Source organism: Scyliorhinus torazame, chromosome 18, assembly GCF_047496885.1.
Source record: "Scyliorhinus torazame isolate Kashiwa2021f chromosome 18, sScyTor2.1, whole genome shotgun sequence".
NCBI lineage: Eukaryota > Metazoa > Chordata > Chondrichthyes > Carcharhiniformes > Scyliorhinidae > Scyliorhinus > Scyliorhinus torazame.
The window spans coordinates 118,768,882-118,792,434 of NC_092724.1; the positions used below are offsets into that span (position 1 = coordinate 118,768,882).

General features: G+C 46.7%; 1 protein-coding gene across 2 annotated transcripts in view; it reads left to right on the forward strand.

Annotated features, from left to right (window-relative positions):
* jpt1b (Jupiter microtubule associated homolog 1b) overlaps positions 1 to 23,553 on the forward strand; it is a 52,411-nt gene that overhangs the window by 18,578 nt on the left and 10,280 nt on the right. For both annotated transcript variants that reach the window (XM_072483222.1, XM_072483224.1), the window contains exons 3-4: positions 10,961 to 11,088; positions 13,322 to 13,361. In XM_072483222.1, the coding sequence (XP_072339323.1) occupies positions 10,961 to 11,088; positions 13,322 to 13,361 (168 nt within the window). The remainder of the gene's footprint in view (positions 1 to 10,960; positions 11,089 to 13,321; positions 13,362 to 23,553) is intronic.

Genomic DNA, 23,553 nt, shown 5'->3' on the forward strand with positions numbered 1-23,553 from the left:
ATTAAAAAGAACGTTCGAACAAAGTGGTGGGGCAAAGAGGGGTTTTATGTACTAATCCTGCGATGCGGTAACTTTTCTCTCTCCCACAGGTGGTGATGGGGGAGGAGGGGAGGTGGAGGAGATGGGGCGTTGGCCATTGGGGGTGGGGCCAAGGGAGAAGCGCGGGCTTGGTTCCCGCGCTATGATAATCATGGCGGGAATAGAGAAGCAGGAAGGAGGGGGCGTCGCACGGTGCGAGCCGAGGTCACGGGGGGAAGCCGAGGTCAGCCAGAGTTTGCTGACTTCTGGGAGCAACATGGGGGGAGTAATTACGCTAGCGGGGGATCTAGCGGGGGGGGTGGGAGGGGGGAATTACTGGGTTGCTGCTGCTTGGGAGAGGGGGGAGCTGGTATGGGAGAGGATGGGCGGGGGGGCACCGCCTGGGGGAGATACAGCTGCGTGGGAACCGGGTGAGGAGCTGGAAAAAGGTGATGGCTAATCGACAAGGGGGGGGGGGGTAGGAAGCCCCCCAACTCGGCTGATCACGTGGAACGTGAGAGGGCTGAACGGGCCGATAAAGAGGGCACGGGTACTCGCACACCTTAAGAAACTTAAGGCAGATGTGGTTATGTTACAGGAAACGCACCTGAAACTGATAGACCAGGTTAGGCTACGCAAAGGATGGGTGGGGCAGGTGTTCCATTCGGGGCTAGATGCGAAAAACAGGGGGGTGGCTATATTAGTGGGGAAGCGGGTAATGTTCGAGGCAAAGACTATAGTGGCGGATAACGGGGGCAGATACGTGATGGTGAGTGGCAAACTACAGGGGGAGACGGTGGTTTTGGTAAACGTATATGCCCCGAACTGGGATGATGCCAATTTTATGAGGCGGATGCTAGGACGCATTCCGGACCTAGAGATGGGAAAGCTGATAATGGGGGGAGATTTTAATACGGTGTTGGAACCAGGGCTGGATAGGTCGAAGTCCAGGACTGGAAGGAGGCCGGCAGCAGCCAAGGTACTTAAAGATTTTATGGAGCAGATGGGAGGTGTAGACCCGTGGAGATTTAGCAGACCTAGGAGTAAGGAGTTCTCGTTTTTCTCCTATGTCCATAAAGTCTACTCGCGAATAGACTTTTTTGTGCTGGGTAGGGCATTGATCCCGAAGGTGAGGGGAACGGAGTATACGGCTATAGCCATTTCGGATCACGCTCCACACTGGGTGGACTTGGAGATAGGGGAGGAAACAGGAGGGCGCCCACCCTGGAGAATGGACATGGGACTAATGGCAGATGAGGGGGGGGTGTCTAAGGGTGAGGGGGTGCATTGAAAAGTACTTGGAACTCAATGATAATGGGGAGGTCCAGGTGGGAGTGGTCTGGGAGGCGTTGAAGGCGGTGGTTAGAGGGGAGCTGATATCAATAAGGGCACATAAAGGGAAGCAGGAGAGTAAGGAACGGGAGCGGTTGCTGCAAGAACTTTTGAGGGTGGACAGACAATATGCGGAAGCACCGGAGGAGGGACTGTACAGGGAAAGGCAAAGGCTACATGTAGAATTTGACTTGCTGACTACAGGCACTGCAGAGGCACAATGGAGGAAGGCACAGGGTGTACAGTACGAATATGGGGAGAAGGCGAGCAGGTTGCTGGCACACCAATTGACGAAAAGGGGAGCAGCGAGGGAAATAGGGGGAGTGAGGGATGAGGAAGGAGAGATGGAGCGGGGAGCGGAGAGAGTGAATGGAGTGTTCAAGACATTTTATAAAAAATTATACGAAGCTCAACCCCCGGATGGAGGGAGAGAATGATGGGCTTCTTGGATCGGCTGGAATTTCCCAAGGTGGAAGAGCAGGAAAGGGTGGGACTGGGAGCACAGATCGAGGTAGAAGAAGTGGTGAAAGGAATTAGGAGCATGCAGGCGGGAAAGGCCCCGGGACCGGATGGATTCCCAGTCGAATTCTATAGAAAATATGTGGACTTGCTCGCCCCGGTACTGACGAGGACCTTTAATGAGGCAAAGGAAAGGGGACAACTGCCCCCGACTATGTCTGAAACAACGATATCTCTTCTCTTAAAGAAGGAAAAGGACCCGCTACAATGCGGGTCCTATAGACCTATTTCCCTCCTAAATGTAGATGCCAAGGTCCTGGCCAAGGTAATGGCAATGAGAATAGAGGAATGTGTCCCGGGGGTGGTCCACGAGGACCAAACTGGGTTTGTGAAGGGGAGACAGCTGAACACGAATATACGGAGGTTGTTAGGGGTAATGATGATGGCCGCACCAGAGGGAGAAACGGAGATAGTAGTGGCGATGGATGCCGAGAAAGCATTTGATAGAGTGGAGTGGGATTATTTGTGGGAGGTGTTGAGGAGATTTGGTTTTGGAGAGGGGTATGTTAGATGGGTGCAGCTGTTGTATAGGGCCCCAGTGGCGAGCGTGGTCACGAATGGACGGGGATCTGCATATTTTCGGCTCCATAGAGGGACAAGGCAGGGATGCCCTCTGTCCCCATTATTGTTTGCACTGGCGATTGAGCCCCTGGCGATAGCGTTGAGGGGTTCCAAGAAGTGGAGGGGAGTACTTAGGGGAGGAGAAGAGCACCGGGTATCTTTGTATGCGGACGATTTGCTACTATACGTGGCGGACCCGGCGGAGGGGATGCCAGAAATAATGCGGATACTTGGGGAGTTTGGGGATTTTTCAGGGTATAAATTGAACATGGGGAAAAGTGAGTTGTTTGTGGTGCATCCAGGGGAGCAGAGTAGAGAAATAGAGGACCTACCGTTGAGGAAGGTAACAAGGGACTTTCGTTACCTGGGGATCCAGATAGCTAAGAATTGGGGCACATTGCATAGGTTAAATTTAACGCGGTTGGTGGAACAGATGGAGGAGGATTTCAAGAGATGGGATATGGTATCCCTGTCAATGGCAGGGAGGGTGCAGGCGGTTAAGATGGTGGTCCTCCCGAGATTCCTCTTTGTGTTTCAGTGCCTCCCGGTGGTGATTACGAAGGCTTTTTTAAAAAAGGGTTGAAAAGAGCATCATGGGTTTTGTGTGGGCCGGGAAGACCCCGAGAGTGAGGAAGGGATTCTTACAGCGTAGCAGGGATAGGGGGAGGCTGGCACTACCGAGCCTAAGTGAGTATTATTGGGCCGCTAATATTTCAATGGTGAGTAAGTGGATGGGAGAGGAGGAGGGAGCGGCGTGGAAGAGATTAGAGAGGGCGTCCTGTAGGGGGACTAGCCTACAGGCTATGGTGACAGCCCCATTGCCGTTCTCACCGAGGAACTACACCACAAGCCCGGTGGTGGTGGCTACACTGAAGATTTGGGGACAGTGGAGACTGCATAGGGGAAAGACTGGAGCCTTGGGGGGGGTCCCCGATAAGAAACAACCATAGGTTTGCCCCGGGGGGAATGGATGGGGGATATGGAATGTGGCAAAGAGCAGGAATAACGCAACTGAAAGATCTGTTTGTGGATGGGAAGTTCGCGAGTCTGGGAGCGCTGACCGAGAAATATGGGTTGCCCCAAGGGAATGCATTCAGGTATATGCAACTGAGGGCTTTTGCGAGGCAACAGGTGAGGGAATTCCCGCAGCTCCCGACACAAGAGGTGCAGGACAGAGTGATCTCAAAGACATGGGTGGGGGATGGTAAGGTGTCAGATATATATAGGGAAATGAGGGACGAAGGGGAGACTATGGTAGATGAACTAAAAGGGAAATGGGAAGAAGAGCTGGGGGAGGAGATCGAGGAGGGGCTGTGGGCTGATACCCTAAGCAGGGTAAACTCGTCGTCCTCGTGTGCCAGGCTAAGCCTGATTCAGTTTAAGGTATTACACAGGGCACATATGACTGGAGCACGGCTCAGTAAATTTTTTGGGGTGGAGGATAGGTGTGCGAGGTGCTCGAGAAGCCCAGCGAATCATACCCATATGTTTTGGTCATGCCCAGCACTACAGGGGTTTTGGATGGGGGTGACAAAGGTGCTTTCAAAAGTAGTAGGAGTCCGGGTCGAACCAAGCTGGGGGTTGGCTATATTTGGGGTTGCACAAGAGCCGGGAGTGCAGGAGGCGAGAGAGGCCGATGTTTTGGCCTTTGCGTCCCTAGTAGCCCGGCACAGGATATTGCTAATGTGGAAAGAAGCCAAGCCCCCGGGGGTGGAGACCTGGGTAAATGACATGGCAGGGTTTATAAAGCTAGAGCGGATTAAGTTCGTCCTAAGGGGGTCGGCTCAAGGGTTCACCAGGCGGTGGCAACCGTTCGTCGAATACCTCGCAGAAAGATAGACGGAATGGGAAAAAGAAGGCAGCAGCAGCAGCCCAGGATCGGGGCGGGGGGGGCGGGGGGGGGGGGGGTAGGAACCAGAAGGACTCTCAGGGTTGTTAATATATACTGTATAGTATGTATAGGTCGTTGCTACAGATAATTATATATTGGACTGTTAAATTATATTTTTGGAGAGTGTTACTTGTGACAAGGCAGTTGCCAATTAGGGCTAGTTTTCATTTTTGTTATTTATTATTTATTCATTTTTTGTTTATAAAATAGGTCATTGTTATTTGTGTTGTTATAATATTGTGTAAAGGATGCACAATGTACTGTGTTGGTTGACCAAAAATTTTCAATAAAATATTTAATTAAAAAAAAAAAAAAATTTGACTTTCTTTTTCAGGGTACAAACTAAATGTGGGGAAGTATGAGGTATTTCCAGGTATAAGGTTGGGGCCTGGAGAAGTTGCCGCTTCGGCTGGTCAGGTTGAGTTTTCAGATGGCACATGGGCTCTGCACAAGTTGAATGCGGACAACTTGGTATTAAAGTGGTTCGATGTTCTCCATGAAAACGAGGGTCCTTCTGAAGTTTTTAATTATTTTCCTGAATCACCCAATTTTCCTACCTAAAGTTTGGGAAGGTAAATACGATCATTTCGACCTTTTGTATGGGTAGGTAAGGTGCCTCAGATTTGGAGAGCTGTTTTGCAGAGGGATAGATGGTCGGAGGAGGCGGGTGTGGAGGGAGGGTCGGTTTGGGTGCGGATGGTGGAAGTTTTATCTGTAGGGACAAGTCTGAGGGCACTGGTGATGGCTCCGCTTCTGATCTTGCTGGCCGAATACTCCACGAGTCCGGTTTGGGATCAATTTGGGCAACATTTTAAAACTGGACGCTGCCTCACCCGCCGATGGCCCAGGTTTGATCCCGGCACCGGGTCGGTTTCCAAAAAAGACTCCCAATTGCCGGTCCCCTTAAACACTGCTTGTATCTGTCCTCAACCTCCAGAAAGAACCCATTCATGGGGCAGCACAATGGTTAGCATTGCTTCCTCACTGCGCGAGGACCCAGGTTCGATACAAGCCCACTGTCCGTCTGCGTGGGTCTCACCCCCTCGTCTCTCATTTCCCTATATATATCTGACACCCTGCCATCACCCACCCATGCCCCCGAAATCACTCTGTCCTGGATCTCTTGCGCCGGGAGCTGCGGAAATTCCCTCACCTGTTGCCTCACAAATGCCCTCACTTGCATATAGCGAAATGCATTCCCAGGTGGCAGCCCATATTTTTCTGCCCGTGCTCCCAGACTCGCGAACGTCCCGTCTAAGAACAAGTCCTTCAATTTCGCAATTCCTGCTCGCTGCCAAGATTTAAATCCCCCATCTATCCTTCCCGGGACGAACCTATGATTGTTCCTTATCGGGGACCACACTGAGGCACCCGTCACTCCCTTATGTCGTCTCCACTGCCCTCAAATTTTCAGAGTTGCCACCACCACTGGGTTTGTGGTGTATTTTTTCGGGGACAACGGCGCCGTCGCCAGTGCTTTTAGGCTAGTTCCCCTACAGGACGCCATCTCCAGTCTTTTCCACGCCGCTCCTTCCCCTTCCCTCATCCACTTGCATATCATTGACACGTTGGCGGCCCAATAATAATCACTTAGACTCGGCAGTGCCAGTCCCCCTCTGTCCCTACTGCGCTGCAGGAACCCCCTCTTTACTCTTGGGGTCTTTCCAGCCCACACAAAGCTCATAATACTCTTGTCCACCTTTTTAAAAAAGGCCTTTGTAATCAGTACAGGGAGGCACTGGAACACAAAAAGAAACCTTGGAAGAACCACCATTTTAACCGCCTGCACCCTGCCCGCCAATGACGGGGGCACCATGTCCCACCTCCTAAAGTCCTCTTCCATCTGCTCTACCAGTCGTGCCAAGTTAAGCTTATGCAAGGTTCCCCCGTTCCTGGCCACCTGGATCCCCAAATACCGGAAATCCCTTGTTACCCTCCTCAACGGTAAATCGTCTATTCCCCTGCCCTGTCCCCCGGGGTGCATCACAAACAGTTCACTCTTCCCCATATTCAATTTATATCCTGAAAATTCTCCAAACTCCCTGCGTGTCTGCATTATCTCAGGCATCCCCTCCACTGGGTCCGCGACATACAACAACAAATCATCCGCGTATAATGACACCCGATGCTCTTCTCCTCCTCTAAGTACCCCCCTCCACTTCCTAGAGCCCCTCAGCGCTATGGCCAGTGGCTCAATTGCCAACGCAAACAGTAACGGGGACAGGGAACATCCCTGTCTTGTACCCCTATATAGTCGGAAGTGGTCAGATCGTTGCCTATTTATAATCACACTTGCCACCGGGGCCCTGTACAGGAGCTGAACCCATCTAATGAACCCCTCTCCAAATCCAAATCTCTTCAGTACTTCCCACAGGTAGTCCCACTCCACTCTATCAAATGCTTTCTCTGCATCCATCGCCACCACTATCTCCGCCTCCCCCTCTGGTGGGGGCATCATCATCACCCCCAGCAGCCTCCGTATATTAGCATTCAATTGCCTCCCTTTAACAAACTCCGTTTGATCATCATGCACCACCCCAGGGACACAGTCCTCTATCCTCGTCGCCATCACTTTGGCCAAAAGCTTGACATCTACGTTCAAGAGGGAAATAGGCCTGTATGACCCGCACTGCAGCGGGTCTTTGTCTCTTTTCAGGATCAGCGATATCGTCGCCTCCGACATCGTCGGGGGTAGTGTCCCCCTTTCCCTAGCCTCATTAAAGGTTCTCGTCAGAAGTGGGGCCAGCAGGTCCACGTATTTCCTATAGAACTCCACCGGGAACCCATCCGGTCCCGGGGCCTTCCCTGCCTGCATGTTCCCAATTCCTTTTACCACCTCCTCCACCTCAATCTGCGCTCCCAGTCCTGTCATCTCCTGTTCCTCAATCTTCGGGAACTCCAGCTGGTCTAGGACACGCATCATTCCCTCTTTCCCTTCCGGGGGTTGAGCCTTATATAGCCTCTCGTAAAATACCTTAAACACCCCGTTCACCCTCTCCGCTCCCCGTTCCATCTTTCCCTCCTCGTCTCTAACCCCTCCGATCTCTCTCCCCGCCCCCCTCTTCCTAAGCTGTTGGGCCAGCAGCCGGCTCGCCTTCTCTCCATATTCATACTGCACTCCCTGTGCCTTCCTCCATTGTGCCTCCGCCTTACCCATGGTCAACAAGTCAAAGTCCGTGTGCAATCTCCGTCTTTCCCTGTATAGCCCTTCATCTGGAGCCTCCGCATATTGCCTATCCACCCTCAAAATCTCCCTCAACAATCTCTCCCTTTCTTTACCCTCTTGTTTCCCCTTATGGGCCCTTATGGAGATCAGCTCCCCTTCAGCGCCTCCCAGACCACTCCCACCTGGACCTCTCCGTCATCATTAATCTCTAGGTACCTTTTCAATACATCCCCTCACCCTTACACATACCCCCTCGTCCGCCAACAGTCCCATATCTAATCTCCAGAGTGGGCGCTGTTCCGTTTCCTCTCTTACTTCCAGATCTACCCAATGTGGGGCATGATCTGAAATGACTATAGCCGAATACTCCGTTCCTGCCACCTTCTGGATCAGCGCCCTTCCCAGGACAAAGAAGTCTATCCGGGAGTACACTTTGTGGACAAGGGAGAAGAAGGAAAACTCTTTACTCCTTGGCCTAGTATATCTCTAGGGATCCATTCCTCCCATCTGCTCCATAAAGCCCTTAAGCACCTTGGCCGCTGCTGGCCTTCTCCCGGTCCTAGATCTGGACCGGTCCAGCCCTGGGTCCAGCACAGTGTTGAAGTCCCCCCCCCCCATTACCAACTTTCCCATCTCCAGGTCCGGGATGCGCCCCAACATACGCTTCATAAAGTTTGCGTCATCCCAGTTCGGGGCATATACATTCACCAGCACCACCGCCTCACCTTGCAGTCTGCCACTCACCATCACGCATCTACCCCCACTGTCCGCCACTATGTTCTTCGCCTCAAACAATACCCGTTTCCCCACCAGTATAGCCACCCCTCTATTTTTCGCAGCCAAGCCCGAGTGGAATACCTGTCCCACCCATCCTTTCCTTAATCTGACCTGATCCACCAGTTTCAGGTGCGTCTCCTGAAGCATGACCACGTCTGCCTTTAGCTTCTTTAGGTGCGCAAGTACCCTTGCCCTCTTAATCGGCCCGTTCAACCCTCTCACGTTCCACGTGATCAACCGGGTTGGGGGGCTCTTTTACCCCCCCCCCCCCCCCTTGTCGACTAGCCATCCCCTTTTTTAGACCAGCTCCTCACCCGGTTCCCACGTACCTGCTTTTCCCCCCCGACGGCACCATCCCATCCCGTAACAGCTCCCCCTTCCCCTTAGCAGCAGCAACCCAGTTAACCCCCCACCCCTCGCTAGATCCCTCTCTAGCTTAGTTGCTCCCCCCATATTGCTTCCGGAAGTCAGCAAACTCTGGCTGACCTCGGCTTCCCCTGTTTATCCTTAGCCTCCCATCATGTGAGGCCCCCTCCTTCCTGCGCCCCCTTTTCCCGCCATAATTTCCATAGCGCGGGGACAAAGCCCGCGCTTCCCTCTCGGCCCCGCTCCTGATGGCGCAGCTCCCTCTCTCCTTCCCCCTCCCCTTCCCCACCGGCGCCCACATTTCTTCGTGTGTCCCCCCCTTCGAGGGGAAAGACATTTCTCTTTTCCCCCCCCCCCCCCCCCATCTGATTCACAGTCCCTTGCCGCCACCTCAGTACTTCATTTCAAACACTTTCTCCAATCTAGTCCAACATCTCCTCTTCGATTAAATGTCCACGCCTCTTCTGCCGTCTTGAAGTAGTGGTGTTTACCCTGGTGTGTAACCCACAGTCTTGCCGGCTGCAACATTCCAAACTTCACTTTCCTCTTGTGGAGCACCGCCTTGGCCCGATTGACACTCGCCCTCCTTCTCGCCACCTCCGCACTCCAATCCTGATACACGCGGATCACCGCGTTCTCCCACCTGCTGCTCTGTGTCTTTTTCGCCCATCTCAGGACCATCCCCCTGCCCTTGTAGCGGTGGAACCTCATCACTATTGCTCGAGGTATTTCTCCTGCCTTTGGTCTTCTCACGTGGACTCGATACGCTCCCTCCACTTCCAGGGGGCCCGTCGGGGCCTCAGCTCCCATTAAGGTATGAAGCATCGTGCTCACATACACCCCAACGTCGGCTCCCTCTGCCCCTTCGGGAAGACCCAAGATTCTTAAGTTCTTCCTCGAGCAATTTTCCAGGGCTTCCAGTCTCTCCATACACCTCTTATGCAGTGCCTCGTGCGTCTCCGTCTTCGCCACCAAGCCCTGTATCTCGTCCTCATTTTCGGCAGCTTTTGCCTTCACTCCACGGAGCTCCATCTCTTGGGTCTTCTGCGCCTCCTTTAACCCCTCAATCGCCTGCAGCATCGGCACCAGCACCTCCTTCTTGAGCTCCTCCACACATCGCCGGAGGAACTCCTGCTGTTCCAGGCCCCATACCAACTGGCCTCCCTCCGCCGCCATCTTTCTTCTCACTTCCCTTCTTTGCCGCTGCTCCAGAGGATCCTCCGTAATCTGGCCACTATTATCTCTTCTGTCCATTCACATCCGGGGGGACTCCCTTCTATGTCGCCTCACAGTGGGTTTAGCCTTCGAAAATTGCCGTTGGGGCTCCCGATGAGAGCCCAAAAGTCCGTTAAAACGGGAGGTGCCGAAACGTGCGACATAACTGGTCATCGCCGCACCCGGAAGTCCTCAACTGTTGAAATTTTTAGGTTTGGAGAAGATTAGGTTTGCCATTAGTGGTTCAGAGGAGGGGTTCTACCAAGAGTTGGTAATCATCAGCAGGAGGGTTATTCTGTTTTGTCATTTATAAAATGGGGCATGTGGTATGGTGGGTGGGGTGTTGTAATGTTGGATTGAATGTTGTGTTTTGTATATAAAATGAAAAATGTCTGAATACAAATATTTTCTTGTATTTTAACAGAAAAAAATGTGCAAGGCAATAGGGAAAAGGCAGGGGAATGGCACTAAATCATGATGCTCATTTGGAGAGCTGGTACAGACATGATGGGTGGAAAGGCAAACCCCAGTGGCGTTACAGTTTTGTGATCCTGTAACATTTTGTAACCAGCTTTCTATACATTCTAATACTACTTAATTGAGATACACATCAACCATGATCTCATTGAATGGTGGAACATATTGAGGTGGTGAATGGACTGCCCCTGTTTATGTTCTTCAGATGTAACTTTAAACCATTTGGACACTTTCGTTTTTGTGTATCTGTTGCCAGGTAGATGTAGTTGAATTCCTGCATGGATATTAAAGCTTTGCTGTTCCTGTCTTGGTAATTATACATTCACTCAGATAGCTAGTTGAAATATGAGACAAACTTTTGTGTTGATTGCAGTGTTACTGCTACTAATTACCAAATTTCCAATGCCGCTGATGCTAATAAGAGATTAGATTAAAATTGCAAGGACTAGTTCTAGGTAATTAGTTGCTCAGCCAAACACTACCCCCTTTGCTGCAATGCAATTGATTATCCAATAAGAAAATATGTCCCGTGGCACCAATTTGTTTAGAAAGCTGAAATTCCGATATGGCTGACTGGTATGGCAATGCACGGTTCCCATGTTTCTGTTGTCCAGCTCTTATTTTTCTGCTATTTCTAGGTGGAAAGAGCAGCGGCATCTTTGGAGCAGCTACCACTGAATCACCAGATCCAAAGCAACGGAGAAACCCTCCTGGTGGCAAGACAAGTGGCATCTTCGACACCGTGAAAACACCCCCAAACACTCTGGTAAATACCGGTTTAAATCAGTCAGACGCTATTATACTAGACTTGTAACTTTAAACTTCTTTGCTGCAGAGTATCTGGTAATACATGATGGAATGAAAATACAAATTAGGAGTAGGCCAGTCAGTCCCACGAGCCTGCTCAGTATTTAGTAAAACCATGGCTAACCTGATTGACACCTCAACTGCATGTTCCCACTTACCCTTGATAACCTTTCACCTCTTCTTATCAAGAATCTATCTACTTCTTCCTGAAAAATATTCAAAGCCTGCTTCCACAACCTTTTTGAGGAAGAGTTCCAAAGATCAAGAATCTTCTTGACCCTCAAAAATAAATTCTCCTCATCTGTCTCAATTGGGCAACCATATTTTAAAAACAAAGTGACCCTTGGTTCCAGATGTTTCCAGAAGAGGAAGCATCCTTTCCACATCCACCCTGTTGAGACACCTCGGTATCTTGTTTCAATCAAATCAACTCTTGCCCTTCTAAACTCCAGTGGATACAAGCCCAGTCTGTATGACCTTTCCTTATAAGACCAACCCTCCCATAGAGCTGAAGCATAATCTCCTTACTTTTGTATTCAGTTCGCCTTGTAATAAATGATAACTTTCTATTAGCTTTCCCAATTACTTGCTGTACCTGCATGTTAATCTTCTATCTTTGCCAATATGTTGCCACCTACACCGTGAGCTTTTATTTTCCACAATAACCTTTTGATGGCACCTTACCTCTGTCTCATTTGGACTGTCGAGCCTTTCCTTAGCATACCAGTTCCCTGATGCAACGACTACAGAACGCTGCAGTCCTATGGGGTATTGTTGACTAAATTACAGTTGAACAGGTAACAATATTCCTTATCTTCTTGAGTAATGCAGAATAAATTGAATAGAACTGAAGGTCCACTAATTGGTGAAATGCAGGTACTTTAGAAGTAGAAAAAATGTGGTAGATTCTTTTTTTGGTTATCTGGGAGAATTGCAGTTCTCTTTGTAATGAGATTGAATTCTGTATGGGAGTGTTCCCAATTTTGGCTGGATCTGTAAATACTTTGATGTGATAAAACATGCTTGTTTTCTATTATGATTTGAATGCTGCCGCCTTGGTCTTCTCACCATATCTATATACTTTTTATATTCCATTCCTCTTGCAGTAAACGGCAACATTTCATTAGCCTTCCTAATCACTTGCTGTACTTGCATACTAACTTTGTGATTATGTACCAAGACACTCCGTTCTCTGTACCAGTGGGTCTGCAATCTTTCCATTTAAATAGCATATTGCTTTTCTATCCTTCCTGCTAAAGTGGACAAGTTCACATTTTCCCCACATTATACTCTCATCTGTCAATTTTTTTTGCCAATTGTTGAACCAATCTATATTTGTTTGCAGACACTCTACCTCCTCTTGCCTTCCCACCTATCTTAGTGCCATTTTTTTTTTTTTTTTTTTTTTTTTGAAAAACATTTTATTGGAGGCATTTTCAAATGCATACATAAAAGAAGCAAAAACCAACTGTGGCAGCAACAAACGGTCAAAATATCCTTACCCGCTGCCACCCCAGCACCTGCCCCCTCTTTTTAGCTTTTGACCCAACCTGAACTGAAAAAGGAACCCTCCCCCGACCAAATATTGACAACCTGATACTGACGCCCTTCTGAAAAGATGGCAAAATATCAATCGGGGCCAGGACTCCCTCCTTGCTAACTGAAGTGCTGTGGTCAATTGGCCCATTCCTATGCAAAATGAATTCAGCCAGATCTGCTCTCTGCAAAGATTATTTCCAGCATCTGCAGTGTTTTGCCTTTTTATATAACTTATTTCAGTTGTTGACTAACTTGTATTCCTGGTCTGTGTGGCTTAATATATATCGCCTGAATGAGGTGTGACTATGGTTATTTCTATCCCTCTCCTTTGGGATATTGGGGATTTAATGCAATGCCTTGAGTGCTGCCCCAACTGAACTAATTTGGTTATGTGTAGACCTGGGATCTTGCTCGATACAACATTCAAATTTGTCCCACCTGAGTCTGACATGTTCTCATGACATGTCATAACAACTTGTTCATAATCAAGCAGCTTAATTGTACCTAAAATGTGATCAATGGTTAATGTACTTTTATACAGATAAACGAGTATAGCCTACTTGTCTGTTCCTGTTAATTGTAACAATTTTTAAAAATTGAACTATAGTCTAGATTTTCATGCTAATGACCTTTTAATGCTTTTTAAAATCTAGGACTTCACAGCTGGAAAAGATCAAAAGTGCCCAGATTCATGTAAGTAAAATTCTAGTGTAACTGGCATGGTGGAGATTCATGTTCGGATTTTTTACATTGTTTTCTATGTGCTTTTGCTCCACTTCTGCCCTAAAACTGACATATGAATCTTTTTTAAAAAAAATACCCAATTATTTTTTCGCAATTTAAAAAAAAAAAAAAAAAACTTTAGAGTACCCAATTCATTTTTTCCAATTAAGGGACAATTTAGTGTGTTCAATCCAACTACCTTGCACATCTTTGGGTTGTTGGGGCGAAACCCAGGCAAACATGGAGAATGTGCAAACTCCACACTGACCGTGACCCAGAGCCGGGATCGAACCTGGGACCTCGGTGCCGTGAGACTGCAGTGCTGCCACCGTGCTGCCCTTTAAGGGGCAATTTAGCATTGCTAATCCATCTAACCTGCACATCTTTGGGTTGTGGGGGTGAAACCCACGCAGACACAGGGAGAATGTACAAACTCCACACAGTGACCCAGGCGGGATCGAACCGGGATCCTCAGCGCCATAGGCAACAGTGCTAGCCACTGTGCCATCGTGATGCCCACTGCCCTATGAATCTTGCAGTTTATTTATTGAATAAGCCTACATGGGTTAGATTTAAAGTTTAAACTGCTGTACCTGGTATTTTTATTAGCTGGGTTTCCTTGTGCAGTACTGCTAACTGTCCAGATCTTGCTTCCATGCGTTAGTTGTTGGCTGCTGAATGCTTTGCATGGACTAAAACCACTGTTAACCATTCTGAAATGACTTACTACACCAGGTTGATTTAACTTGAGTCCCGCTTGCTGTTGGGTTCTGTCTGGTTAGCTGACTTCTCTGGTGTTTGAAGCTGATCTTATTTTTCATCAAAAAAACATGTTAGCCTGGTTCCAGTCATTGCAGTTTAGATTTCAGTAACTTGCACCTAGGTCAAAAATTGGCCTGTCTGGAAACCCACTGCAGGAATGTTATCAATCATTGGATCTTAAGTGGTACTGAAAGCCAATGGAGGGCTGCCCTTTGAAGACTATAGCTCTGTGGGAACCAGAGCTTGCAAGGGCAACTGGTATATGGAGGAACTTCAAACCCTTTTCAGAGTAAATCCTAGACTTGAATTCAGAGTTTAACTGGATTCATTAAATTTATTGAATTGAACTGCTAAAATTGTGAGTATCTGGCTTGAAGCTGGATCTCTTTTCTGTAGTGGAAGAGATGAAGTATGTCAAATATGGGCTCTGGCTATAATGGGTATTGCAGACTCTGCTTTAAAAATGTGTTCATCATTGTGTTCTCTGTGGGAATCCGCCTTTTGGCTGCTCCCTTCATTTAAAAGAAAATAAATAATAATTCCAATTAAGGGGCAATTTAGTGTTGCCAATCCACCTACCCTGCACATCTTTTGAGTTGTGGGGGTGAGACCCACACAAATACTGGCGAATGTGCAAACTCCACACAGACAGTGACCTGGGGCTGGGATCAAACCCGGGTCCTCAGCGCTGTGAGGTGGCAGCGCTGACCAATGTGCCACTGTGCTGCCGCAGATGACCCTTCATGAGTGTTGACGATTGGCAGATTATTTCTCTGGGAATTGTGATCCATGTCCAACAGAAATCAACCAACTCACTACAGATCTGGCACGTTGTTTGTGAGACTGAACTATAGATCAGATGTGGGAATGCTTAATCTGATTACCATTGTGGATGTATATTCCATGTAAATGGTGGGAGAAAGAGTGACTCCCATGAAAGGACTGTATCTAAACTTTTTTTTATTGCAGGTTTCTTATTGAGATAGTGACAGTATCTTCAGTTCCCTACTTCACTATGGAATCTGTTTCATTGTTGCAATCTGTTTCTTGAGGATGAACGGTGGTCTCCTATTTTCATGAATGGCCATGGCTGAGGGGCATATAGATTGAATCATTATTGCACTCCAGTCACTTCTCACACTAGAGGTTCTTTAATCTCTTGACTACCTGAAAATTGAAGCCATGGCTATTTAAACTGCTAGGAATTTGCAGCAAGGAATTGGAACTTAGCCACCCCATGATGGATTTTTCAGGGTATCTTGCTTATTTATTTTATTGTTGCCTGTTAATATATGCAGAGAAAGAGTTGCAGTGGGAAAGGCGTGGGTTCCTATAGAAATGTGGAGGTCATGATAAACACTGACAAGGGCCCTTGCCTATGTATAATCCCAACTAATTGGGTATTTTACGCAGTAGTCTTCTTGGGCATTACCTCAAGGTCGAGGATGACACTATATAGTATGCTTTGACTGGAATTTCTGACTTCTGCATGTTGAATCTTAAAACTGATCTTCCATTGTTAAACCTGAAAATTTTCAAAGTGGTTTTATACTGGCTTCAGGTTGCAGCATTGACCACTTCAGTGCTTTGAGAATATTGACTCTAATCCAGTTAAATGCACAATGCACGTTCCCTATAAGTGATCAGATTTTTACAGCTTCTAATGTCGAAACGTGGTTCAGACATCACTCCATTCAGCTCGTTGTCTTTGTTAACTTGTAATTAATGAGCTTATCCCTGTCAGATAAATCTGGCCCAGGGAGATGCTGGTTGGAGCTGCGATAATCACTCTTGCTAGTTGTTTTAGTTTAGATTTGGAGAGAGTGCTGCCCTGCCTATTTTTTTAATATAATAACCAGCTGTCTTGCCCTACTAGAATACTAGAGGGTAAATTTTGAGTCGAACAACTTGAGACTGAAGGCCCAGACTTTTGTAATTTGTTCTTTTCTACCTAGTCTGAATCCCTACATTCCAATTGGTAGGAATTATGCACCACAAATATTTCGGAATATGGCTGGAATTAGATAAAATTGATAGTGCAGCTCTACTTGCTGCTGGTATTGAGAATACAAGTTTGAACACCACCTCTTCTATCAGCTTAGCTCTATGGGCTGACACCTGAATTCAATGGCAGATCAGTTAAACATCTAGACTGCTTTAATGAACTTATGCTTCAGTATCTGAACTTATTGCGAGGATTGTTTCACACTTTTGAGTATGACGTTCACTGCCATGATTCCTATGCATGATGTAACTCAATGCCTGCATTTTATTTAATACCCATTGTGCCTTGTACAATCTTTTCATACATGTGTTTTCATTCACCCATGTTTTGAAAATCTTAAAAACTAAGTGCGAACAATTAGGCCAAGAGTCTGGTGAGTAGTGCAGACAAAAATGGCTCAACATGAGCTAACAATGACTGACCAAAAAAGCAGGGTAATGAGATGCCAGAATTACTATTTATGTTTTTTGATCTATATTTCAGTGAAGTGGACCTGCTGAATCTAAATGAGCATGCTCAGATACTTGGGTTAGTGATGGCTGAAGTGAGACTACCTCCAATTGCCTTTGTTTTGCCCTCCATTTAATTCGTTCACGTCCTATTTTAACTTGCTACTCCATCCTAACTTGGTATCGTCTGCAGACTTGTTTGAAGGAATAGTTATAATAGCCAGTCAAATGATAGTTGAGTCTCCAGAACAGATCCTTGGTGGGGTTGCGAGTGGGGGTACCACTTGTCACATCCCACTAATCAGTGTATCTTATAATAATCTTTATTAATGTCACAAGTAGACTTACATTAACACTACAATGAAGTTACTGGAAAATCCCCTAGTCGCCACACTACGGAACCTGTTTGGGTACACTGCGGGAGAATTCGGAATGTCCAATTCAAGCATTACTTTCAGGACTTGTGGAGAAAACCGGAGCACCCGGAGGAAACCCACGCAGACACTGGCTTGTTTTTGCTGATCTCGTTTGGCACCTTGATTTATAGTGCCTATATTTGCCAATTAATCAAAGTGACCCAGAACCCACCAGTAGTTCACTTATAATGCTTAGTCATTTCTAGCCCTAATGACAGAGTCCTCACAACTGACATTAAACCGATGGGTATCTTGTTTCTTTCAACAACTATCTTAATGAAATGAAATGAAAATCGCTTATTGTCACAAGTAGGCTTCAATGAAGTTACTGTGAAAAGCCCCTAGTCGCCACATTCCGGCACCTGTTCGGGGAGGCTGGTACGGGAATTGAACCTTGCTGCTGGCCTGCCTTGGTCTGCTTTAAAAGCCAGCTATTTAGCCCAGTGTGCTAAACAAAATTCCAATGTAATGTACAATTCCAGAATTAAAGCGATTGGGAAATGAATGATTGCTTGCAATCAGGTCCCAGATTTCCAACCATCTAGAGTCTCATTATTTTCTCCATTACTGTTTTTTGTTTATATACTCTTATTGAATTCAGTAAGTTTGTCCTTTATTTGTTTCCCTTCTATCACATTGTTTATTGTACAAGTGGCTACAAAGTACTCCTTTAATAAATCTGCCATTACCTTATGTTAAGATTGGGCTAGGGGCCAGTACGTTTGTTTAAAGTAGACAAAATTTGAGGATAGCACGGTGGCACAGTGGTTAGCACTGCTGCCTCACGGCACCGAGATCCCAGGTTCAATCCTGAGTCTGGGTCACTGTCCGTGTGGAGTTTGCCCATTCTCTCCGTGTTTGCGTGGGCTTCGCCCCCACAACCCAAAAGATGTGCAGGGTAGGTGGATTGGCCACGCTAAATTGCCCCTTAATTGGGGAAAATGAATTGGGGACTCTAAAATTAAAAAAATAAATAAAGTAGACCAGTTTGAAGTTTCAAATAGCTACTAGAAGAAAAAACCACAAGATTCCATGGTTTTCAATGAACAACGTAAACTTTACTATACAAAATCAGAAAAGTAAAATAATTTACAATCCTCTTTCTAACAATCAGAATTAACATGAGGGCAAGTATGGATTAACAGACTAACTGTGATTGAACACCCCACACTGCACATTAAAAGACAGCTGCAATCAGACACCACACAGATTCCTCAGCAACCCACACAAACTGTCTCATGAGGGATTTTAATTCTTTATTTTTGAAAATTCAGCCTTTGAATTTCCTCAGTTGATCCAACTAAAAACTGCCTTCTCCTGATGGTTCAGTCTCTTCTCCTGAGACTGCATTGCACAGAGTTCATAAAGCTGCACTGCCACCTCTAATTACCAGCACATTTCAACTCTTGGCAGACTGTTAGCCTCACTAAGCTTAACTGCCTGGAGCCTGCCAACAGCAAAACCCTTTGTGACGTCTCTTCCCCTGCTGTAGAACACTTGCTCTCCCAGCAAACACATCAATTGAAATCAGACAACCTTGTCTCCACCCATCCTCCATGATGACTTAGCTTTCAGGGTTCACTGTTTTTAAACTAATTTAGTAATAATTCCCAAAACATCTATGGACTGCCCTTCTTTGCAAGTAGTGTAGACATCATGGGCGCGATTCTCCCAGGCCTGCGCCGGGCTGGAGAATCGCCACAACCGCACCACGCCGCGCCGGCGTGCGATTCTGAGGTGCGGAGAATCGGCGGCTTTTGGCACGTCGTGGGCCACTGTCCGCGGCCGGGTTGCTGATTCCCGGCCCAAATGGGCCGAGCAGCTGCGCGGAAACGGCAGTCCCGCCGGCGGCGTTCACCCCTGGTCGCTGCTGGCGGGAACTCTGTGCGAAGGGTTGGGGGATGGCCTAGGGAGGGGGGCTCCGTCCCGGGGGGGGGGGGGGGGGGGGGCTCTCCGATGGGGCCTGGCCTGCGATCGGGGCCCACCTATCGGTGGGCCGGCCTCTTTTTTTTTTTTCCCCCCTCGCTGAAGAAGTCCCCTGCGCATGCGCGGGTTGGCGCGGCCCCCATTTGGCGGCGGGAAGGGAGGCTGGAGCGGCATGAACCACTCCAGCGCCGTGCTGGCCCACTGTGCAGAACACTTAGTTTCCATATCAGAAGATCGTTGTGCATATCTCCAGCTAAATAAGCTCACTTACGGCTCTTGCCTTCATAGCTTTTAGCGCTCTAAGTCAACAAACATGTCCCCAGTCTTTTAGGTTTAATGGACTCCAAGCTGCTTTAATTGCATTTATCTACAGTTAAACTTTAGTCTCTCCAGAGCTAAACATTATCTCAATTGAACCATGAACTAGATATTTGTCACAGTTGTGAACTCTTTCTTCCCTCCCACTCCCCTTAATTATGCCCAAATGACACTGGATGCCCAGGCTGTCTATTCCAGATAGAATATGCAAGGTCCCAAGTGTTACACTTAAACTATTCAAATCCACTAAGTCATGGTTAGAAATTGAGATTCTGTTTTATTTTTTGGTACCATATTCTCTTAATAGCTTCAGAAAATTCTGCTCGTGCTGTAGATGCCCCTGTACAGATTATTCCCCCTGAAGGGTAACCAGTCCTATAGACCATAAGACAGGAGCAGAAGTAGGCCACTTGGCTCATCAAATTTGCTCTGTCATTCAATGAGATCATGGCTGCTCAATCTTCAATTCCAATTTCCCGCCTTATCCCCATAACCCTTGATTCCCTGACTGATTAAACATCTGTCTATCATAGCCTTGAAAGCACTCAACCCAGCCTCTACAACTCTCTGCGGTAAAGAATTCCACAGATTCACTGCCCTCTGAGAAGAAATTCCTCCTCATCTGTCTTAACCCACTTACCTACTCTTGATTATGCCCTCTGGTCCCAGACTCGCCCACAAAGGAAAACAGCCTCTCAGCATCTACCCTGTCAAGTCCCTTTAGAATCCCATGTGCCAATAAGGTCACCTCCCATTCTTCTAAACTGAGTACAGGCCCAATCTACTCAACCTCTCATCAGAAGAAAATCCCTCTATATCTGGGATCAACCTAGGGAACCTTTCCTGGTCTGCCTCCTATGCCAGTATGCCTTCCTTTCCTCCGATAAGGGGCCTATGTATTCAGTACTCTTAAGTGTGGCCTAACTAGTGCTGCCTTTTTGCAGGACTTCCCTATTTTTATTTTATACTCCATTCCCTTTGAAATAAAGACCAATACTCCATTGGCCTTCCCTATGACCTGCTGTACTTGCATGCTAGCTTTTTGTGATGTATGCCCGTGGACTCAAATCTCTCTGCTGCCGTCTTCTGCTGTCTTTCACCATTGAAATAATATTCAGCTCCTTTTATTCTTCTTAAAAGTGCATAACTTCACATTTTCCTACATTATATTCCATCTACCAAGTTTTTGCCCACACCTGTCTATATCCCTCTGTCATCCTTGCCACTTACCTTCCCACCTATCTTTTTTGTATCATCCACAACTTGGAAATAATGCATTCACTTCCCTTGTCCAAGTCATTAATATATATTGTGAATAATTGTGGCTCCAGCATGGATCGCTGTGGCCCTTCACTAGTTACAGGCTACCATCCTGAAAATACTCCTTCTCCCAACTCCAGTCCTCTATCCATGTTAATATACTACCCCCAACACCATGGTCTCTTAGCTCAAGTAACCTTTTGTGGGCAGCACAGTGGTGCAAGTGGTTAGCACGGTTGCCTCACGGCTCTGAGGTTTCAGGTTCGATCCCGGCTCTGGGTCACTGTCCGTGTGGAGTTTGCACATTCTCCCCGTGTTTGTATGGGTTTCGCCCCCACAACCCAAAAGATGTGCAGGATAGGTGGATTGGGCACGCTAAATTGCCCCTTAATTGGAAAAAATGAATTGGATACTCTAAATTTATTTATTTTTTTTAAAATTAAGTAACCTTTTGTGTGGTACCTTGTCGAACACTTTGGAAATCCAAGTATATTTCATCTACTGGTTCTCTGTCATCTACCATCCTCAATACCATCTTAAAAACCTTCCAAATTTGTCGGGCTTGATTGCCTTGAAGCTGTGCTGACTCACTTGATTATAATTATGCATTTCTAAATTCTCTGCTATTACATCCTTTTATAATTGACTCTTCTTCAGTCTTTCGGATAATGTTAGTTAACTGGCCTATAGTTGTTTTTTGTCTCCTTTTTGAATCAAGGTGTTATATTGGCAGTTTTCCAATCCTCTGACTTTTCCAGAATTTAAGGATTCTTAGCTACCAGTGCATCTGTTATCGCTGTAGCTACTTCCTTTAGTATCCTGGGATGCAATCCATGTCCAGGGGACATATCGGCCTTTCGCCCCATTACTCCATTAGTTTCCCTAATACATTTCCCTAGTGATTGCTATTCTATTTCATTCCTCTCCATCCTTGATTCTGTAATTTTTAGAAGCTATCAGTGTCTTCCACTGGACTGACACGTGTTTGTTTAACTTCTGCCATTCCCCAGTTCCATGTTCACTTTGGCCTCTCCCTTTTTTATGTTTAAATAAACTCTTGCTGTCCATTTTTGTATTGCTTGCTAGTTTATCCTCCTAGTTTATGTTCTCCCTCTTTTTGGTCTTTTTTTAATGTTCACAATCCTCTGGCTTACCATTAATCTTTTCCATGTTTTTTTTTCTTTCAGTTTAATACTATTCCTCACTTCCTTGTTTAACCATGGTTGATTTATTCCCTTCTTTGGTTCAAACATGTACAAAAGAGCTAAACCCAGAGGTGAGAGTGACTGCCCTTGACATCAAGGCCACATTTAACTGTCATCAAGTAGCCCTAGCAAAACTAGAGTCAATGGAGGTTGGGGGAAACTCTGCTGGCAGGAGCCATACCTTTTTTTTCCAATTAAGGAGCAATTTAGCATGGCTAATCCACTTAACCTGCACATCTTTGGGTTGTGGAAGTGAAACCCACGCAGACATGGGGAGAATGTGCAAACTCCACAGTGATCCAGGGCCGGAATTCGAACCCAGGTCCTCAGCGCCACAGTCCCAGTGCTAACCACTGTGCCACGTGCTGCCCTGGCAGGAGCCATACCTAACGCAAAGGAAGATGGTATGGTTGTTGCTCAGTCTCAACTCCAGGACATCACTGCAGAAGTTCCTCTGGCCTAGGCCCAACCATCTTCAGCTGCTGCATTAATGACCACCTTTCCATCATAAGGTCAGAAGTGGGGATGTTCATGCTGTTCAGCACAATTTGTGACTCCAGTGCTGAAGTAGTCCATATTTTTTTTAATTTAATTTGTGGGATGTGGGCATCACTGGCTGGGCCAGCATTTATTGTTCATCCCTAACTGTCCTCCATTTCAGTCGACCACATTGCTGTGGATCTGAAGTCACATGTAGGCCAGAGCAGGTAAGGATGGCAGATTTCCTTCCCTAAAGGATATTAGTGAATTAGTGTTGAGATTTGAAGCTGGATCCCCAGCTCTTGTCCTGGGTCTCTGTAACAATACCACTATGCAACTTACCTCTCCCTAAATGCAGCAACACCTGGACAATATCAAGGCTTGGGCTGAAGTGGCAAGTTTTAGTGTTGCAAATGTCAGGCAATTACCATCCCAAGAAGAGAGAATGAAAGCTTTGCCCCATGACATTCAATGGCATTACATCATTGACTCCCCCACTATCACCAACCTGGGGATTACAGTTGACCAGAAACTTAACTGGACTAGCCATGTAAATACTTGGCTACAATAGCAGGTCAGAGGCTAGGAATCCTGTGGCAAGTAACACTCCTCCTGACTCACCAAAGCCTGTCTGTCCTCCATCGACCAGGTGCAAGTCAGGAGTCTCTCCTCTCTCTCTCTCTCTCTCTCTCTCTCTTTAACTGTGGCATTTATCCAACTTTTTGAAAGTCCATATACACTATCTTCAACCTACTGTTATCTAAATGAAGAACACAATCCGGTTTCAGATTTTTTTTGTCTTTAACAAGTCAGTATTGACTTATTTATTATATCTTGCTTTTTCCCAAGTGACAATTAACAATGTTTCCCGCTACTGACATTGTTAACTGTCTATATTTGCTGGGTTTATCTTTTTGCGACCCTGCAGTCCTTTTGCATCACACCCATCCAGAGCTTCTGCTATTTCCACCCTATCCTCAGCAATAGGAGATGTACCCCATCTGGACCAGCTCTTTACTTTAAGCACTGGCAACTTAAACATCTTCCATCTATTAAGTTTATCTTTTACTAATACACTTGCAGCATTGTCTTTAGTGAAGAACAATGCAAAACATTTGGAGCTTCTGTAGATATGCCCTGTACCACCACAAAAATAATTTAATTTGGGTCTGTAATTGACTACCTTTTGTGACTATTCTTTTACTCTTTGTAAAGTATTTTGTTGCCTAATTAGTCTATTTCCTGACATTTGGTGTCTCCCATTTCATTTTTCAATTCTCTGCTTTCTTTTGCTTGATTCTCCAGTATCCAATGGACCAGTCATTTTCATGAGTCTCTGGC